Genomic DNA, 21,359 nt, shown 5'->3' with positions numbered 1-21,359 from the left:
AGAAGTCTAGAACAGGAAGAAATCCTGCGAAGGCAGTTCGCATCGCCAGCAGCTGAGGTATCGGTAAAAGATGGGTACCGGTCTACACCCACGACAGGCACAGACCAACAAAAGCCTTTGGTGCTCCACAGCAAACGATCACAGGAGAATATGACACTAAACCTGTATTCAAAGCCTTCAACGGCCGAAGATTACAGACATAACATCAAGTCGAAAGCATACGAGGTCACTACTGGGGCAGGGTGCGAAGGTAGGATGGGTTTGGTAGAAGTAGCCTGGCTGAAACTGCTTATTAGAGGTTGCAAAGTGACTCGTCTTGATTAATTCGCTGACACCACCAATGGCCCTACAAAGAGAACGTGGCGCCAGTCCACGCTCCAGAAATCAGCGTATTTGTGGTCTGCCAGTGGTGAATATGCGAGAGGCATGCTGGTGTGTAACTCGAGATTCTCCCTCCAAAAGAGCCTAATAAAAAAAATAACAAGGCAATCGGTGGTTAAACTGAACTGTGCATGAGGGCTGGTCTGGGAAAATACCCCTCCTAGGCATTTATTCATGGACCGCATTTCTGTGTGCGTACCAGCTTTACCTCATACGATACAAATGAGACCCTCCCCCCAAATCCTGATTTACTGTGTTCAGCAAGGCAGGGAATCTGGACAGCAGCAAAAAGCCTTTTCTTCTTCCTTATGACAGATAAAATTAATTTTAAGTCCTTGTCTGAATTGCCCCTTCCTCACCTAGGACACTTTTGAATATCAGTCTTTCGCCGGGATAGATTTTCTATCCAGCAACAGAAAGACAATTAACATTTCAGCCAAATTCTTTGGAAAAATAAGACTGACACACACATAAAATCACGCAGACGTGTACACACACACGCACGCTCACACAGTTAAAATCACTCTCTCCCACCAACCAGGAAAGGCCTTTAGCAGATTCACCAAAGATATTAGGCAGTGAGTCTCCTGTTAAAGCCCACCAGGAAGTTTCTTCACACCTGCAGAGTCATGACACCATGTAGACATACAACACAGACATCGCTGAATCTCTAGAATATGCCCAGGCTGGGCTTAAGGCTGTCAGACTGCTCCCATACAGCAACAAAGGCTCCTCCTCACATCTCTCTGCCAGGTCCCAGCAAGGTTTAAAAAAAAAAAAAAAAAAAAAAAAAAAGAGACAACTCCATTTAAAAGAGTCCCATATGAATTAATGTATCAGGCCTTAACTGTGGGGTACTTTCTCAAATTAAGAAAATAGTTTCTGCACAAGCCAATGCTCTGCTGGTTTTCCTTAGACATAAAATTTACTTTATTTCTTTTCTTAAAAAGTTAAAAATACAGAAGGTTCAGAAACTGATTTTCTCCTTGCAGATGTTCAAACTGCAGCTTAAGGAGAAAACAATCCTTCACTGAAATGTTTCTCTTAATTTTTTTTTATTTTTATTTTTTTTTTCAATCATCATCACCACCATTAGGACAGAGGTTGAGGAGCACTGACTCCACCACTAATTTGATGACGTAGTTTGATTCCAGATTCACATTTCCAGGTGCCAAGAGTCCAGAAAACAGCCATGCTAACTTCTGCCTTCGTTTGAGATCTTTTTTTTATTGAACACAGCAGTGACCGTTGGCATCTTTGAAGCGTAATCGCATCTTAGGTCGGTATTTCTCAAGGTAAAGCAGCTGTTTGGAATTGAAAGCTCCCCTCCTTTTCCTAAAACGAAGAGAATGAAGGCTAATATCAATGGAAAAAGTACTGCTGCGATCACTGTATGCATTCTAAAGCAGATTAGTCCTCAGTTCAAAGATTTTCTGTATCTACAAAACAGCATTTTGGCTTGGTTCCATATCCATTGACACTTTGAGGAAGGATAAAGCAGGCCAGCACATGCAGTTCATCACCTATGCGCCAATATTAAAATCAAAATCCAGTTAGCAAATTTCAGCATATTTACTTGGATTGGGAGAGTTTATTTCCATCACCAGTAGTAGTCACCGAACAACATCAAGGTTATCCTTTCCTTGCAGATGCACGTGCTACTTATTATATTAGCTAACTAAGACCATGACATTTAGATACAAATATACAAGAGGTTCTCAGAAAAGAGCTTCTTGGTATAAAAGGTACTGTACCCAGGAAGAGAAAAAAGGAACTTAAAGTAAAATTCAGAAAGATCTGTTGACAGCACCACAGTTTACAGAGATAACTGAAGACCCTGGGAATCCATAAAAGGACGAATTGCTTTTTTGGCAAAGCTCATTCAATATAATCTTACCTGCTGGGCTTCATTTCAAGATCTGATGTTATCACTAAACCAACAGAGCTCTGCAGTCTCTTCCTTCACCAGTTTTGTTATTTTCCAGACAGGTGGTTTCTGACATCTCCTGGGTGGATAATGTACTCACCCACAACACCTGCAGGAGTGCTGGTGCACACCTACTTGCTGTAGAAATTCTGCTTGGGGGCCCAACCTCACTAGTTTGGTTTTTGTTTTTTTTTTAACTAGGAACAATTAGCCCATGTCCATCCACAATTTTTACAGCCCCAGCCTAGACAATTTTTCTCCCCAAGTTCAATATCTTTGAGTCTTAGGTCAATGTTAATATATGAGCCCAGACTTAAAAAAAAAAAAAAAAAAAAAAAGAGTGATCACCTTTTAATCCTCATCTCTAAACAGAGGAAAGCGCACAAGCCTCAGCATTAGTGTCAAAGTCATGCCCATGATTGTCAGGGTATAGCTACTAGAAAACACATCGGGAATCTAACAAGCTTTGCTGAAGACACATGCTGTTCAAATACAACATAAAGTGAGAGATTTCTTGAGAATGGGGAAGTTCAACTTACTGCCTTATAAACTGAACTGCATCTTCATACTTCATTCCACATTCAATGAGAGCAAGTGCAACCAGGACAGGAGCCCTAAAGGAGGAATCAATATTTAAGGAAGGTGTGGAGAAACAATATATTGAACCCCTCAAAATAGACCCAATTAATCTCTAAACAAATAGCTTAAGTACTTTCTCTTTAAGCATTATCTACAGAAAGACATTTGCCTGCTGAGTACCTAATGCAAAATTTCTTTTAGTAGACAGTTCCACTTCCAGCAAACACACACACACCAAAAAAAAAATCAATAGCTCCTTAGTGTTTGGGGCATGAAACAATAATTCTAGATTTTTTATACTTTCTCATTTCAACATAACCTAATTTTCTACTTTGCTAAAACAAGTGCGTAATACCTCTTGCATGCACTTTGCTTCTTAGGACACTATAGATTTAACTGTATATAAGATAGATATCTATGACGCATTGAACAGATGACTTTTTTTTAATTCTATGCTGACATGGAACTAGGCTGGACAGAGTAAAACTCTACTTTGGGGTCCACGTTTTGAAATCACAGTACACACTGACCTCCTGGATCAACGTTCACCCCACTAAACACACACAGTTGCAACAGGCACCTCTGACTGTAGAGTAGTGAAGGGTTAAACAGGGGCCAGCAATTGGACAACTTGTACTCGTGGCTGAACAAAAACATAGTTCAGGAGAAACAACTCTCACTATCACTGCCCTGCTGCACCTGCAGAAACAGAATTAGTCTCTTTCCAAAAGGAAATAATTTAGAACTTCAAAAGTCACTTAAAAATCCTGTCTCTTTACTATAGCTGAAGTTCAATGCCCTACTACAGGGAGACAGTTTTCCAGATTAAAGCAAAATCTGTAAAGCTCTTGCTTTTCCCTCTGCCAGAAGTTGTCTGAGAACAACAGCAAAAAGGTCATTCTGTAAGAAAGGGATACACAACATGAGTTTATGTGACAAAGAAGATGGGAAGCTTCAGGTACCCTTTGGCCTGGTATTATGCAACAAACAGGAGAGTTGAAAGTCACTTGAGTTACACGTGGCCACCTTCCTAAAGGTCTTCCTCAGATAAAAATAGAGCAGAAATGGATAAACAAATGTTAATTGTCTTGGGGTTTTGGCATTTGTGTCTTTAAATACTGGCCGTTTCTCCCTCTACCTCTTCACTTCCCCCATCTCTTCTTCCCTAGAGATGGAAATTTAAGAGCTTGATGCACTCCAACTCTGTGCTTGACTTCTTTAATCCACCTTTCTTGTCCACTCGTTCATATCCTTAAATATTAACAGTTCCGTGGTTATCGTAAGAATACTAACATTTAAGCTCCACTTCCTCCTGGTCCATAGGATAAATATAACATTCAGAGATTACAGTTAGGAATATGAATGTAGTATTTAGCTTTCCCGAATCAGGGGGTTTTTTGTTTCATTTTGAAAGGAAGTTCTTACCAAAGAAGGAAGTTATATTTTGAGTGGTGAGGAGAGAAACATCAGTCTGCATGTGAGCAAGAAATACAAGCTTAACTCTTCTTACCACTGAAGTGAAGCCACTTTAGAGTAACAAAGTAATTGAACCAGTTTTTCTAAATGCTTTTTTCATTACCACATGCTTAATAGTATACCAGTTAAAAACAGGAGAAAATTAAAGACAACAACTGCACAGCCTCAGAAATTGTACTATATATGTATATTGCATTTGACAAGAAACACAAGACATTGTTTTCTCAAAGACATATACTTTCAAATTAATAGCATCTCTAACTGCTCGTGTTGTTCGTGATCGACAGAAGTGTTCTGAGCAATCTCTCCAAGTTTTTCCTCTCGTCCTTGATCAAGGGTTATGAAATTACTTAAGATTTTTAAGCTGCAATAAGTCTCTCTTGCTTTAATGACACAAACTTGATGCCGCTGCTTTAAAGTGTTATTTAGGACAAAATGGAGAAATTAGCATTTACTGAACACCTTCCATGACCTACTTCCTGAATAAATAAACTAACTTTAAGTCCAGTATCAATGCAAGACAGCGGTATACTGACCTTCCCAACCCTGCAACACAGTGAACTGCAACACAGCATCCAGGCTCTTCACGAAATTTGGTTTTCAACAGGTTTAGCCAGTCGTCAACTATCTGATTCGGGGGTGGTGCTCCATCATCAAATGGCCAGTCCTTTGAAGGAAAAAAAAGGACATTAGGGATTGAAATCCATATAGCTAATCAACAGCAAGGTAACCATAACTGGGAGAAGGAGAATATTGCATTCAGCAAGAAGCGCATATTGCATGAACAGTTCTGTGAGTATTTGTCTGGTTGCACAGAAGTTTGCAAATCAATATCATAATGCAACACTAAATGTTTAACAACCATTTAATTGTACTTTATAACAAAATTTCAATAAAACTCTAAACTAATTCCTTTGTAGTATAGAATTTTTAGAAAAATAGCTGCCCTTGAAGTCTCATTTTATTAAAAATATGTAAAAATCAATAGACATTTCAAATAAACATCTGAAAGATGAGAACTCTGTAGACTTTTGCCTGTGGTTGTGTCAACCTTTTAAAATACTATTTGTACTGCAGACTCTGTACAGAGGAGAAGCTACTTCATAACAATTCAAGGGGATCAGTGGAGAAGGTACTTCGTAACAACTCAACTGGATCAGCTTGTCCAGCTGCCACGAATCCAATAAGCAAGACAGTCAAAATTACCTGGGTAATTTCAAGTCAAAAAAACCCCAAAAAGCAAAAAAGAAGAGTGCTTAGACAAAGGCAAAGCCAACAGCTAAGCAGCATTTACAATTACATTTCTGCCTATTAAAGGGGTAGCCAACATTTCAACTACCTAGGCCACATTAAGTATCATCAACATGGCTGTAAATCAAAATTACATGTGAGAAGCTTTCCATTTTGTCGAGGTCACAGCTCTCTCCTGGAACTTGTGCTAAGCAGAGTACTACATGTCCTACATTTCAGGACCAAGCACGACATCACATGCTTTATAATCTTCCCAGACACACAGAGTGCTGTAGAAAGAGCACTCCTAGATGCAAGGGAAAAAATAATACTTGGTTGTTATTTAGCACTTTTCATTAGACAACTGCAATGCATTTTACAAGAGAGACTCATAGCCAGAGTTTTGTATTATTCAACAACCTCTCCAAATGGTAGAGAAATTGCTTTGAAAAGAGCCGCCTTCTTCCCTCACTGGCTAGAATCAAGGCTTTCATGTAGTATCTTGAAATGGGTTAATATGAAGTAATATTCTCTGAAGTCTGAAAGAAGCATGCAGGAACTCTAAACAAGTACAACCAAAGGTAAAAAAACAGACTTCTCATTTTGAAATGCACTTATTGCTACCCTAATACTTCCTGAATAGCAAGTACAGCTTAGCACAGACCTCAGCCTTAAAAATGTGTTAGCAGTTAAAAAAAGCTGCAAGGTAGAAATCCGTGTCTCAGAACCACAAAGCCAAAAAGCTTTAAGTTACTGAAATAACTTTATATGCTATTAATTCAGGAATATACGCAAAGTCTGAAGAGTGCAAAGAACTCCTTTTTTAAAGGAAATGGGAAATTAAAAGTATCTGGGACACCACAGCAAAATAAAAGGCTATAGAAACAAGATCATAAAGTAAAACTCATCCTTTCTAATAAAAAACTTTTATGAGATTTTCCCCTCAATCACACACTGCTAGCTACATTATTTTAGACCTAGTGTCATCCACTGCCCCAGGAAGAGATGTATGGGCTGCCAAGAGAAGAGGCATTACCCATTGCAGGATGCTTTCTTTTGAAACCGTCTTGCAAAGAACAGGATTTACACGTCAGTTCTGTGCCCTAGTTTTAGATTAAATTAAATCCTTTCCCTCAGACCAAATACAGGAGCTTACTACGATGCTTTAGCTTACATGTTAACCATCACGTCTATGCAACTCTTGTGCTGGTCTGAATTAATCGCAATCGTCATTTCCCCACAGACCATCACCTTCTCGGGAATGGTACACCACCAACATTAAATTAGCACTGATAAAACACTGCTGCATGGAATACTGCCCAGAATGAGGAACAAGAATAATTCTTGGACTAGAGGAGTAACTGCAAAGTTTTGCAGTTTTTTTCCTGATTATGAGTTCTGCCAGCATCACCTCTGAATTTCTGTCGGACAGGATAGAAAACAAATTGCTAAGCTCCACGACCAAAACAGTTATTAATAACCAGGATGATGCACTGAGATTGCACAAACAGAAAATACAGCTCTTTTGTGCCACCCTGCAGTAGCTGGGAAGGCTGAGAGGCAAGAAAGGGTTATTCTTATTTACCCTTTATCTGGAGAAGCCTTGCTCAGCAGAACAGCTCTGGGTTTGTCAGTCAGCAGCAACTGCAAGATTGGCAACACAGAAATGAGGTGACCGAGAAGCAGTACCAGGGCTTTAAAGTGACAAAGAACTCTTTCTTCAAAACCTGCGTGCAACTCATGCTGAAGTGACTCCCAGAACTGCCTGCATCTGCGTAGGATGAGACCGCAGCCACCAGTGTGGAACTTTCCCACCTTCAATACCAGAGCCCATGGCAATGCAGCAAATATCAGATGGCAACGAAGTTACATCCCTAACACAGGCACTCGTGACCGCCTGCTAGCATTCAAGTGATGGCCATTCCAGAGGGCACAGAACAAAGAAACTCTGATCCAGGGATGAACGGTAAATGAAGGACTGATAGAAGGAGAACAGTGAAACGTGTCTTAGATCCTTATGATTAATAAACTCATTGCAGCCTTCTTGGTTGCCAGCCAGTGCAAAAATGCTTCCAGAAAAAAAAAAACCCTACCAGTTTTTCCAGTATAGCATTTCTATGTTACAAGACCTTACACATGAACGTAACTAAGAACCGCAGAAGCCCACAGACACTAAATCCATCCCCACCTCCTGTCTCCTGGATTTAACCTCTGTTGATAAACACGCACATGCAATAGTACTACTTCAAACATGGAACATCTAATTCTCTACTTTCTCGCTATGCCATCTGCCAAAGCAACTCTGTAGCTGCCACATTCTACCCGTCTTGCCAGTACATGATCCTGTATTATGGCATGAGAGCAGGCTTTGCTAAAATGCTCTCATTTTCAGGGGTTTCACTATGCTTTTGACCTCAACAGTTTTAAAATAGACACTAATCTCTCTCAGGCTGTGTTTTTAATCTTAATGTTATTTTTGCAAGCAAATATTAGCTTTAAGTAGTGACGTATTATTTTCTCAGCCAGCTGGTAATTCAATACCATTTCTGAACAGCAACAGGACTCTGCTTTGAAAAAGCATGCATTCATAGGAAGGAAAAGCTATACAGGAGGTGGTCACGTCGGTGACTAGTTAAGCTTATCTCAAATAACAAAACGCTGTTGCAATACAGTAAATTATTAAGACAACCTCATGACTGGGATCATCAGGATCAGTGAGGACATGGACAGCAAACCTTCCCCGTCACCTCCTGCTTTCTGTTATCCTTAACAGATGCCTGGTGGATTCATGCTCTCTGCTGTTTTGCCTTCTGCAGCAGTGGAATACTAAGAACTGGTACATACCAAAAGCAGAGAGGCTTGTTAGCTGAGGCAAGTGTGTACAGACAAAAGACTCTCGCATGTGTTACTCAAAGTGAAAGGCTTTCCAACAGCACAGTGCTTAGCAGAGCTGGCGGAAACAGCATTTCCAGTTTTTAGAAAAGCTTCCTTAAAAAACTGCTTTCACTTCAAACCTAGCCAACACCAAGATTTTAAAGTTTCTTGAGAACCAAAATCCCCAAACTGTTTCAGAAGCACAGGCTCCAGAGCACAAAGCACTCCCCCCGGCTCCTGCAGCTGCCCTGGACTGGAGAAGGTAGATTTTGCTCACAGCTGCAGGAGCCAAGGTCAGCTGGCCTCACCGGGCAGCCACCCCAGCAGAGCTGGAGACCTGCAGAACTGTCCTAAGTCTTCTAGGAAGAACTCAGATCTCTGCTCTGGCACAGGAACACAGAAATACTCCAAGCCCCAGCTTAAATCAGGGCTCTGAGGGCTTCTACACCAGAAGTTTAATCCTTCCAGTCTCTGGCAACCTTAGGAGTATCACAGCTAGAGGTTTCACAGCAGCGTGCCTGAAAATGCTGCAATGTCCAAGTCCAAGACGGCTCTAGATGACCCACAATGCTATTGCAGAGCGCAGCCCTAGGAGCACTGGTAGCCCTGTAATGACTGATTTTTCCAACAACACCGAGGCACACGTGGCTGCCTGGAACTGGAGTAAATGCTTACTAGGGCCAGAAGCCAAGAAACCTGACTGACCTGTACATGGAGTTTTCGCAGCTATGCCAGGATACAAGTTTTTCTCCTAATGGAAAACTGCAGAAAGTTTTCCTCTGACTGAGCTGTAAAAATCAAGAGGCAATAGAAGACTGACTACCTGCAACAAGAAGGTAAAAATGCAATTTCTGGCTTCACAGAGTATTACTCACTCCAGTGAAATAAACTGATACTATCTGACACACTATAATAATTCGGAAGCATTGCCTGGAAAAACACCGCCTGCAAGCTTAGTATGAGCACACACCTATTAAAAAAACCTCCCCTAAAACACTAAGCAATACTAGACGATGGAGTCAGACAGTCATTGCATAATGTTAACTCTGAGTAGCAGTTAAGGAATTCCACCTGCTGAACAGGGAAGCCACCAGCAGCCAGCCTTCATTTAGAGGTGAGCAGCGAGGAGGTTATCGATCAATATCCTGCTACAGCCAATATCAACGCATCAGCTATAGTCTCTATAGTGGCACTTTTTGAACAAGCAAGAAAGGGAGTTTTATCTGCATCCCGAGAAGGTCAACAGTAAAGCCAAGAAGTGCTGTTATCTAGAGAAAAGGACCAAACTGAGTTGTACAAATCACAAGGCTGAACATTGCATTAGTATTGACCTAGTCACTAAAAGGCAACCAAAACATCTCAACAAATCCAGAAATCCAGGAACAGACATTTCTAAGTGCTCAGGTGATAGCAATGAATCGGCAAGTACCTTTCACAAAAGTACAGCAAGTTTCTCAAAACCAGCTTTAGCTGAGGCAGTGGATGACATTGCATTTGGCCGATCTGAAACAGTCATAAACTCTCGCCCAAAGCATGAAGGCCATCCCCACCACTTCTAGACAAGTGAGTTTTCATTTTTAGACAGTTTTAAAGGCGACTCACTAGAACCTGGATTCCTTCTTTTTCGATAGGAGCTTGATCATAAGTGGCATCACAAACTCGCACCAAGGTTCTCACTCCGTACTTCTTCAGCTCCTTTAAGAAAAAGGAAAACACGTGAGCATGCTGACAGAGCGAAGAATTAAAAAACTTTCTCACTGGCCACAAAACTAAACATTTTACACAGAGTCAGTGGTACCACGACTGTTGCACAGCTCCAAGGTGAAGTAGCAAGGGCCAGCTTAGGGGAGTTTATGGCCTACATTAGGACAGGGGTTACAAGTGACAGGAATTAATGCGAAACACCTCTGAATTATTCTACTAAGGAAATGCCAAGGTGGAAAAAAATTGCATGTATAAGAGCAAAATTAAACCAGCTGCTTCTCTTCTCCATGCAGCTTCTCCTCTTTATACAGAAGCCTGGAACTGTTTGCTTCAGCCAGTGTTGACATTTTGAGGCAGGGAGGAACAGAACACACACACCACCATACTCTAGCTTCCTTGTAATGCACTATAAGTAGCACATTGTGCTAGATAAATAATCAGAAGATCAAACAAAAGCTGTTCCAGTTCACTTTGAAGGTTCATACAGCAAAAAGAATTTCCTCTTGTGGTTGGACTGAAGCACTGTAACTTCTAACAATTAGCAATAACATATATTCCAGAGTCAAGGCTCCTGAAAAAGGAAGAAAATCCACAGTAATGGAAAAAAAATATAAAGACCAAAAGAATGTGGCTTTCAGATAGAATTAACCACTAATATCTGAACAGATTCATGGTGAAAAGCACATGCTAGATGATGGAAGTCTGTTAATAGCCATGGTCAGACATCAGTATCAGATGACAGGATCTCTCTGGAATGAAAAAAACCTGCATATGCAGGATAAAAGTCCTCTAGATAGAAGATATAAAGGGCACAAAGATATAGCAGCTTTGGAGCAAAGTAGAACGCAGAAATACACTGTACTACTACGTCTCTGATGATACCATCTGTTACTTTTTCAGAAAACTGAGTATTGAATTTTGCAGTACTTTAGATCTTATTGTGTCAGTAATGGCCTGTTCCACTGCCCGTCGTAACTGACTCTGCCCATAGTCAGAGCCAGACAGATGGCATTTTTCATGGATAAACTCTGGCACCTGAAATCTCTGACAGTTCTAGGATTGGTAGGGCAGTTTGGTAACATACCCTGTACACTAAAACATCGGTTTAAGTATTGCACTTAATCCTACTCTAAGGGATAAGAAAGATTAGAAACCAGTTCCAATTCTGTTAACTGCTACTTTAAAAGCCAAAAGATGAGCAAGAGATCAATATATTAGAAGCACTGCATTATTTAATGAAAAATAACGCTTAGAATCACAGAACATGCAGTCCTTCAGAAACCAGGACAAAAATTATGGCAAGGGAGTGTGTTTGTATTCTAAAACAGAAGCTCATCCAGCTTCTCACAATTAAAGAAACACAGGACTTTGGAAAAGTAATCAGTGAAATCTCTTCTCATACTGTCAAGAGAAGGTGAACAAAATACTAAAGATAAAAATGCCTTAAGTTTCAAGTAAGATGTAACATATAACCAAAGCTTTGAGCAACAGGTGTGAAGAATGAGTGTCAGTACTTCTGTCAGAACTATGAGCATATAAGGAAAGAAGGATGATACTATATTGGACTGCCTTACCTCTATGAACTTGCTGAGGGTTGCGTTGGTCGGGTTGTGAGTGATCAGGAAACGCATACTCTCATAAGTAATTTCCACGGGGGCTGGACGGTTCATAATGGCAAAAAAAATGTGTAAGGGGCCAAAAAAAACTAAAAAAAAATCAATAACCTTGGAAACGTTTCACAGCAGAAAACATTAAAAAGACCACTAAAATGCCTGGGATTGATCAGAGCTTGCTTTGACGTGTTTGTTCCTTAAAGAATTCGCTTCTAGAAAAGCAGGTTTGCTTCAGAATCCGCTTGAATTCAACTTTGGCCTCAATTACTGCAGGTGGTATCCTTCAGACTCCAAAAATTCTGACTACATGCAAGACTAGGCAGCCTGTTCTACATTTAGGCACTGGTGAGGCAAAAAAGTAAGGGCAGATTTTCTCTCCACTTTGTTTTCTTGATGCTTAGTTTTGCTAGAGTCAGTAAAAGGAATATGCTTCCAATGTGCAGAAGATATCCCATATATTTGAGTGTGTTCGCTGCGTCTGGAGTCTTCAAGGCAAAGTAACTATGGCACGTAGAACCCCCTGCACTCAGCTCACTTGTCAGCCAGGATGCTGTGCTGGGCCTGGCAGAAGTCTGCCCTCACACTCAGAATCGCCATAAATGTGCGACGTATATTCCAACAGAACACCTAAAGAGAAGAAAAATACCATGTAAGAGAAATTGTTGCTTCTACTTCCAGAAACACCAAATACTGACCCTCCCAGAGAAACTCAAATTAGACTAGATAAGACTATGTTTAAAAAGCAAACAAACAAAAATCAATCTTTACTGGAGTCCTGATAGTTGTAATCCCAAATATTCTCTCGGCACCGAGTACGCACTAGCCCAGAGACACGGGACTTCTTGTAACCGCTGCTCCCGGCAGCCAGGCACCGGAACCGAGAACAAGGAAACCTTTCTGTACTCTCTGCAGCCCCTCCCTCCCAACCAGGTGCCCTAAAAGAGGAGAAAATAGCACAAAGCCAAGTACACATTTGAAAGTATCTGTTGGTACAGTCATACCTGTTTGGCTTAAGCCCAAATATGTAAAAAAATATTGTTGGTATGGCTTTATTTTCTGAACGAAATAAGCAGTACGAGCAGAAATAACAGTATAACTGCCATATATTTTAGCTTTTGCTAGCAGGTAAATTTCACCAACATTGTTGTATTGCCAAACTCCCAACAGTAGTAGGGAGATATCCTCCAGAAATCGGTCATTCCAAAAGCAACCAAATTGTCATTTAGAAGTAATAACTTTTAGTTATTCTCAGGCTTATCTGTGTTTACAGACTAAGGCATTAAGACAGTAGCAGCCTTCAGTCCTAACACACAGGATTCAAAACATAGATGTTTTAGCAATAACAATAATAGATGGAAAATGTAATTCTACCATGAAGTTTAGGGGGATTAAAATGGAGCTAACCTAAACTAGCTGAACTCATTTAAGGCTGAAATACTAAATAAGCAACGTGGCTTTTCACTGCGGTTAAAAAGCGTGAAGCCAAAGAATCACTACTGACAATTCTTTTTTAAAGAAGAAGTTTTAAATCAGCTGAATAAAATCCAAACTAGCAGCCAGAAGTCACAAACCTGCAATTCAAGCAGAAAGGTCAACGTGGCACACTCAAGTGAATACAATTAGGGGAAAAACACACATGCATGGAAGTTCACACCCCAAACTTCTGGCACACTCAACATTTTAATGAGATCCTCATTTTAAAATAGTCAAATTAAGTACTACAAAATTACCTTTTTTCATTGACACGAAGTCAAAAATCACCCAAAGAATGGCAATTATTTCCTTAAAGAACAGCTTTCAATGCCAAAAAAATACATTAATTAGGTTGCCAGAGGCAAGAACAAAGATGTTTTCAATAACCTCCCCCGACCTTAACGCAGTTCTTACCCTGACTGACTGAAATACAAATTTCAGAAATGAATCCTGGAATATTTTATCAGTGTAATGACTACAGGATTAAGTCTCACCCCAGATGGAAGCGTCCCATCTAAACACATCATACTCAAGTCCTTACGCTTGTCAATGCTTGCACATTTGTCACAACTCCCTCATGTGTACTACTGAATCTCAAAGCAAAGGCTTTGTTAAAATGCATTACAATCTGCCGTAACTATGATGTACCAGGAACAGAATGACTGAAGTTACAGCATCCACATGTGTCCAACACCTGTAAAACCTGAAGCAAGAAAGTCTTTTTTCAGGCAAATACTGGTCTGGTTTTCCCCCATTTGAACATACACTCCCAGTCACCAATATGTCCTGGAGAGAAACCTGCAGACTTACATTACAGGAAGAGTTTCAAAATGAACTTTTTAGGACCTAACAAGGCCATTTAAATAAAAACAGCAGTCAACAGATCTCGGCATGGGAGGTCAAAGCTTGGATCCAGAGTACCAGAGGCTTACAGCATTACAAAATACACCATCGTGAGGGGAAGAGCTATTGTGTCATATTTAAACAAATCCTTTAAACATTTTTCTTTTCAGCACCAATAATTTGGTTGGAAGAGCCTCATCCAGTGCTATTTGCACTGTTGTAGCAGATCAGGTCATTATGGTTACACTTCTCCTCCCTCAAGCAAATCAAAGAGGGAATTTCAACCCGATTATTTTAAAAGTCTTTTGTAAAAACTATTTACCAAGTTGTTAAGAGAGGACACCTGGAGATGATATGTTCCAGTAAATTAAGTATGGCAGGGGAGTTGCCAACTCAAGTCCTACTCTCAGATCTGCAGCTGCTCATGGTCTGACCTTGGCCAAGCCACTTTCAGTAGCTCAACTCGTCTGCAGAACAGGAATGACACCACCTTACCTTCCCCAAAGGAATATTACTGAAGTATTTAATTAGCTAATAGCTAAGGAGTGATTAAAAGTGTAAAGCACTGTATTTAAGTCTGAAAAATGATTTCCAGAAGGATAAGAAGTTTATGTAGCACATCACCCTATTTTTAAAAGGGTTTGGTTACTGACACATATACCCCTTCCTCCCATGACTTTCAACTGCTAACTGTTAAGCTGAAGCTTAAAAAGAAAAACCAGGCTTCTAATTAAGAAAATGAAAAACAAGAAAAACCCTATTGTCTACATCTTCTGATCTCCCCCAGTAAATACTTCAAGATTTCTTCCTCCCTGTATCAGCAAGCAAATTTGCAGTTCAAAATCCTGAGAGAACTGAGCTCTATCAGACTGATGACAATAAATAGCGACTGGGTCTATGCACACTATAAAACCAAAAATAGTTTTTCAGCCAATTAACCATCCACTTTTTATACTTAGAAAGTGAGATAGCACATGGAGAGAAACCAAAAAATTACAACATGCTTTACGTGGCTGGCCTCAGAAAGGGAGCAGAAGTATCCAACACATCAACGCTAGGAATGAGGTGCGATAGCTCCATCAGGCACCAGAGGAGGAGAAAAAGCAGAGACAGCAGCACAAACAAGCCAAGCAAGAGCCACTCGTGTGTGAAAACAACTAGATATGCTTGGGAGTCTGTTCCTGATGTTGTTTAACTTCATTATCAGGGAATAATCATCAATCAAGATGCCTATCTACACAACCAAGTTCAGTAAGCTGTGACAGTCTCTGCACCTACAGACAGGACTTAAGTTACAACTAACAGCACTGCGAGCTCCCCACCTCTCACAGCCTTTCACTGCAAGAGAGCCTGATAAAGCCTAATGAGGCCAATTTGAGAAGAATGTCTTTCAAAATACTATGAACATGCAAGGATATGCTTAAAATGTAAGTGAAGGACAGCTGTATTAACCAGCATAAATAAATCAGGGTGATTAACTAATTAAGAGAGAACAGTTAAATGAATTCCTGACTTGACAGAAGCTTCACTTGAGATTGTCTTAAGTAAAAATCCAACACATCTACAAAACTCATCTCCCATGGCTGCCTCCTCTATCACTGCATTGACTCCTAAATTAGATACTTCAATAGGGCAAGTCACTTGTTCTTCGGTATTGAGCCTGTACAAGTTCAGGGAGAGAGGTCTAACGGCATTATAAGGAATTCCTGGTTCCACCATCTCCTTTAAAACACACCAGTAAAAGTCCTGCCTTAGCTACACTGAGACCGCGAAACAGCTTGCAACAGCTGCAGCTTCCAGAGATTGCAAAACACGGATACCTTTGGAAAGGTCACTTGGATCACCTTTCAAAATAACCCAGTGCACAGGATGCGCAGCAAAGCCCACTAATTTGTCAGTCAGTATTAAAAGAATACTTCAGTGTTTTGAAGATCACTATTTTCAAACCATCTCAACTAATTTTGTTCCTGTAAGTGGGAATCCACATTTGATGTTAATGAAGTCAGGTCACGAGCTGTTGAATTTCTCCTCTTCTATAAAACATCTCACTCTCGTGGTTTGCATTAATACACATGAAATCAGCACCACAGCACACTGACAGTACACAACTTGATCCCATAAAAATTACCATTCCAATACGATGCTGCAGCCCAGCCAGGCTTTTCCTGACACTCCGCGTACGTCACATTTCACTTACCCTCCCTGCATTGACCCACGTTCTATCCGTACACTGTCAAAACGTCCTGTTTCGAATGGAGCACAATGTGCTTTTCAAGTGAAAAAATTCACCAAGACTTGCAAAATTAGCCTTAAAACAGTGGAATCACACATTAGTGAGAACTGAAACAACCATCTTTTAAAAAATATACTCTCCTAGTATACAGAGAAAAGAAACTCTGGAACTAACATACTTGGAAAAAATTCCTGAGTGCTCTCTGAAAGAAGCTTGCTCAGAATGACACGTGCCTAGAGAGGGGTGAGGTCAAAAATTTTACTGTTCCACCCTATCCACCCCCGCCGCGGAGCTCCCTCCCAGCCTGCTGACAAGTTCTGCGGGTGACTCATTCGTTTCCTTTTGCACTAACCCAGTCCTGGGCCATAAAACCCACGGCAGCAGATAGAGATCTGCTTTGGCAAGAAAAAAAAAAAAAAAAGAAGGCGAGATTAAAGAAGTCTCAACTTAAAAGTGACACATCAGGAAACAGAATCGTCAAAGGTAACATGCAAGACTACTCAGCGAGACACCAGTCCTGCAGCAAAACTCAAAACTGAGTACTACACAGAAAAAGTTTAGCTGCCATCCCTAAATTTGGGCGAGGTCAAACCACTATATCCAACACAGGCATCGATGCAGAGAGATCATCATCCTGGCGAGCTCAGCAGTGGGAAGTGATTAGATACTGCATTAGCTCTTTCAGAAAGAATTGATAGGCGTGCATGCTTTATGTTTCAGATCTTTTCTTTCCTGTGAAATAGAACCTGCTTTGTAGTTAAAAATGCTGTTCTGAGACTTAGAATTTTTTCAACGCCTTCCCCACCCACTATTTAGTTTTTTAAATCCCTTCAGAGGACACATTTGAATGTTATTTGCATACCATGCCCAAAAAGTTTAAAGTTACTAAAAGTGTTTGAAGTCAAAACCAAAAGGCCCCGCTAATAAAAAGAAATTTAAGCCATTATCCTGTTAAAGTCACAGAATTGCATTTAAGTAAAATCAAAAGTTACTTTAGACAACAGTTCATGAGTATGTGACACTAACACTCATTCCTAAAAATCAGAATGCTGAGTCGTCTAAGCTGTAGCAACGGCTGGCTTTCAAAAACACGGTCCTGCTAGATCATCAGCTTCCCCGACAAGTCAGACTAAATATTCTCACACTTTAAGATGAAGTATCAAAAAAAAAGCCCCACCAAAAAAACATTAACAAGTCAAGCTGGACTTAAAAGCAATTTCAAATCACACACCAACAGGGATATTATTCCATGAAGTTACAGAGTTGAATTACTTGCATCTTACTCATCTCACTTATTTGAATTTGCCATATACCTCTGCTGGAAAAATGACTTAGTGGAGAGTTGGCTCCTTTTCTATGCTGCTGTGGCAGTTAAATTCAGTCTGGCAACTGAAACTGAAGCTCACTGATAAATTTCACTGCACCTCCACAAAGTCTCAATTGTCAAAATCCACAGCCCATTATTTCGAGCAGAGCCAGACTTTCAGTGTAAGAGACCAAAAAGAATGTAACTTTTTGGTAGAGAACAGAGAGAAACAAGGGGTAACAAAAAGGTACGCGTAACAGTGACCTGAATAGAAACTGCAACCCAGTGTCTCAAGTGCTGTAACAGTAAAAAGGATCAAGAGATTTAAGACTCCTTTACCCCTTCACAATTAGCAAAGTGAGCCACGAGATACCACCAAAGCCAACTATAAAGGTATTTTATACCCTCTTACGATATGCATCAGCCAGATACTGGCCTAAATAGGTGCCAGCCTGATCTAGCACTGCAATCTACATGCGTCAAAAAGAGTAACTTCTACCCCAGATTCTCAAGCCATTAGGTCTCTTTTTCAATGTTTAGACAGAGCTGTTTTCAATCTCCAACTCTTTAACAGGCAAAGAAGCTATCAAACCAATCCAAATACAACAGACAACACAGAGCTCCTCTCTGCTAGTTCAGTAACGGTACATCACTGACAATGTTTTTTCTCCTCCAAAGATACTATCAAAATACACAACCTACATCATTTACAAAAATTATCTGCTTGCACTACAATATCTCAAGAGCTACATTTTCAGCTGTGGATCATCTTCCTTAAAGCGAGGACAGAAACATGCCTTTCCACAAGCCTTGCATCGCCCGGCTCTCCCTCCCAGGCCTCACAACAGTTAACCAGCACAGCATTCCACCATGGGGCAAAGTCCAGGAGCAAGTAAACCGGCTGCGATCACAGTTCAGCTCCGCTCTGATAGAGGAAGAACATTTGAGTACTGCTGTGTGGGAAAGAATGATGGATATTTGCAGGTAATTAAACCTGAACGTGTATGAGAGATGTAAAATCGTCACAAACAGACCCTATGTAAGAAGGTCTACATTCCTGGCTGCACGTCCATATGTACACAGATACATACTCCGATACGTACTCCTACCTTAACTCCAACCAGTCTCTTTTTTCCAACAGTTGAGTTCATTAAATCTAAGTATTTCTACATGTTGAGTCATAAGGAGATAGAGTTTTCTGGCTGCTTCTAGTGGTGGGTTTATCTTTTTTCCTTCTTTATATACTAACTGCAGTTCTGAGTCAGAACCTGACTGGTTCATTTTGGGAGTTTTTAAGCAAGTTTCCATTTATACAGTAGCCTTTAAAAGCCAACTTTCTGCCTTACTCCTCCTCGCACTGAAACCAACAAGCACACAGCTGCCCTAAGAGAAAAAGCAGATCGTGACTAATCACACCGAGGAACCACGAGGAACCATCACTGCAACTGAGTGGAGGCCACTTCTGCGATGATCCCTGTACCGTAACACCTCCCAAACTGCAACCTCGCCTGCGCTCCACATCCCAAACCTCCAGCTCTCAACAGCCAGGGTTCCTCACCCACCAAAGCACGCCCTAAGCGGCAAACCACAGCCATTCCCAGTAAGGACACCACTCCCTGTCTCAGACCTTCCTGCAGGTCACTCTTAGCATCCCCAGCAACACCAGTACTTTCTTTAGCCACTGTCCTGGCCAGACTTCATCAACACCTCCGCCCCCCTCCAGCCCAGGCAGCTCCAAATCCCACAGGGCAGCACTCTATCTACACAAACTGGCCTCGGCATTCACAACCCTGCCCCCACTCAAACCCCAGGAAAACCACCACATCCTGGACACCCTTCCTTCCCAGCTCCACGTGCCCCCCTCCTGCCTGAGAAAGATCCCCCCCAACACTGCTCCCAGCCTTCCCCCTCTCCACTTCCCAGCCCAGACCCCAGAAAAATTCTTTACCCTTTACAGACCACCTCCAGACCTAACACAAGGCAGGCCCCCTTCCCCCAGAACAACCCTCCCATCCTTTCTCAAACTCTTCCCACATCCGTACACACACATAGGAATAAGTAACACCCCCTCCCCATGCCCCCCCTACCAGGTACAAGCAAGACCCCCTCATTCACCCACCCCAACCCCTTGGCAGCCCCCTTATCCTCCCACTGTTGCAATCCTACAGGCAATGAATTCCCCCCAAACGCCCCTCCCCAAACCCAGGTACAAGGCAGGCTCCCTCCCCTAAACCATCCCTTTGGGGTCCCAGCCCCACAGCTGAGGGGGGACCCCCACAAACCAGCTCTGCAGACCCGGGGGGGTGGGCACTGTAAGTCAACCCCATCTGACAGGTGAGGGTAGGATCCTCCAAACCAGCCTCACCCCACAGAGCAGCCCAATGCTGCACGCAAGGGCTACTACCCTAAAACCTGCCTTACCAGCCATGGGGGTCCCTCACACCAGTCCGACCCCACAGGCAGGGAGGGCCCTCCAAAACCAGCCCCCAAAGCAGAGGTAGGGACCTCACAGACGAGTGAGCTGTTCCCACGCTTGCTCCTCGGGCCAAGGGAGCCCCCAAAGCCCAGAAGGCTTCCCCAAACGAGGGTCACAGGTCAGGAAATCTCCCCAGGCCACGAAGGACCCCCCCCGAACCAGCCCCTCAGACCAAAGAGGGCCTCCTAGTCCAGCAAGGACCCCCCGAAACGAGACCTGCAGACCAGGCAGGACCCCCCGAGCACAAAGACCGCCCCAAATCAGCCGCAGGGGCCAAAGGAGACACACCAGGCCAGGGAGGTCCCCCCGGACCAGCCCCCGAGGCCGTGGGACCCCCTGAAAACCTCCCAAGGACCCAAGGGGAGCCCCACAGGCCGCCCCGGAGCCACTGCCCCCCCCCCCCGGCCCCGGCCGGGCCCGCCCCGGGGCGGGAGCTCCAACCTCCCGCGGTCCTTCCTCACCCGAAGCCCCCCAGCTCCTCCCCGCCGCGGCCCCTCACCCTGGGCATTGAGCGCGTCGGCGTTCTTCCGAGCGGGCCCGGCGCCTCCCACACACCGGGCCGGGGGACGGAAAGGAGCGAGAAGGGGCGGGAGGGGGCGCGGCGGCGGCGGGCCCGGCCCGGTGGCGGCGGGGCCCGTGACGGGGCTGGGGCTGCGCTCGACCCGGTCCGGCCCGGCCGCGCGGAGAGACCCGAGAGCCCGCGCGCCGCCAGACGGCTCCTCGCGCACAGGCCGCTCCCTCCCCGCCCGCGCCCCTTGGTACAGCCCGCCCGCCGTGATTGGCACGACCCGCCTCACACCCACATCCGGCATTGGTACGGTCCGCCCTCCCCCCGCCTCCGCCCCGGTTTAACGCCCCGGGCGCGCCTACCCGCCGCCACCGCGGGGGTGCTCCGGGCATGACGACGCGATACAAGCGACGTTGAGGCGGCCTCGCTCGCCATCGCCGCAGCTTGCCGTGCCGCTGTCATGCGACCAGCCAGATCCCCTTCCCCGTGCCGCGGGGAACGGCTCCCTCCATCCCGGTGCTGGTTGAACAGGCCCTTCGCTCCCCCCCGCGAGAGAGGCGGCATTGGTACAGCCCACTTATCTCCCTTTGGCATTGGTACGGCCCATCTCCCAGCGCGGCCGGAGAGCCCGGGGGCGGCTGGCCCTGCCCCGAGCCGGTGAGCACGGCCCCAAGCGAAACGCGCCGCCCTTCTGTCCCCAATCACCCTCGGTACGCCCCGCCCCTTCCCCCCGCCG

At 43.3% G+C, this 21,359-nt stretch overlaps 1 protein-coding gene across 5 annotated transcripts; it reads right to left on the bottom strand.

The window, feature by feature from the left end:
- Nucleotides 1-1,284: 1,284 nt before the first annotated feature.
- On the bottom strand, nucleotides 1,285-20,890 carry PTP4A2 (protein tyrosine phosphatase 4A2). Of its 5 annotated transcripts, XM_054802533.1 has the most exons (7): nucleotides 20,061-20,459; nucleotides 13,515-13,578; nucleotides 11,746-12,411; nucleotides 10,070-10,162; nucleotides 4,900-5,030; nucleotides 2,848-2,922; nucleotides 1,285-1,716 (listed from the first exon to the last, which is right to left on the bottom strand). In XM_054802533.1, exons 3-7 carry the CDS (start codon nucleotides 11,839-11,841, stop codon nucleotides 1,608-1,610), a joined length of 504 nt encoding a protein of 167 aa, XP_054658508.1. In that variant the 5' UTR covers nucleotides 11,842-12,411; nucleotides 13,515-13,578; nucleotides 20,061-20,459; the 3' UTR covers nucleotides 1,285-1,607. The 5 variants fall into 5 exon arrangements, with proteins under 5 accessions (XP_054658508.1, XP_054658505.1, XP_054658504.1 ...); XM_054802530.1 differs by lacking the exons at nucleotides 13,515-13,578; nucleotides 20,061-20,459 and adding an exon at nucleotides 20,577-20,890; XM_054802529.1 differs by lacking the exons at nucleotides 13,515-13,578; nucleotides 20,061-20,459 and adding an exon at nucleotides 20,615-20,890.
- Between the last annotated feature and the right edge of the window lie 469 nt (nucleotides 20,891-21,359).

The sequence above is a fragment of the Grus americana genome, chromosome 23 (genome assembly GCF_028858705.1).
Source record: "Grus americana isolate bGruAme1 chromosome 23, bGruAme1.mat, whole genome shotgun sequence".
Classification (NCBI taxonomy): domain Eukaryota; kingdom Metazoa; phylum Chordata; class Aves; order Gruiformes; family Gruidae; genus Grus; species Grus americana.
The sequence above is the reverse complement of the archived record's forward strand: the minus strand, read 5'-3'. Positions and strand labels throughout refer to the sequence as shown.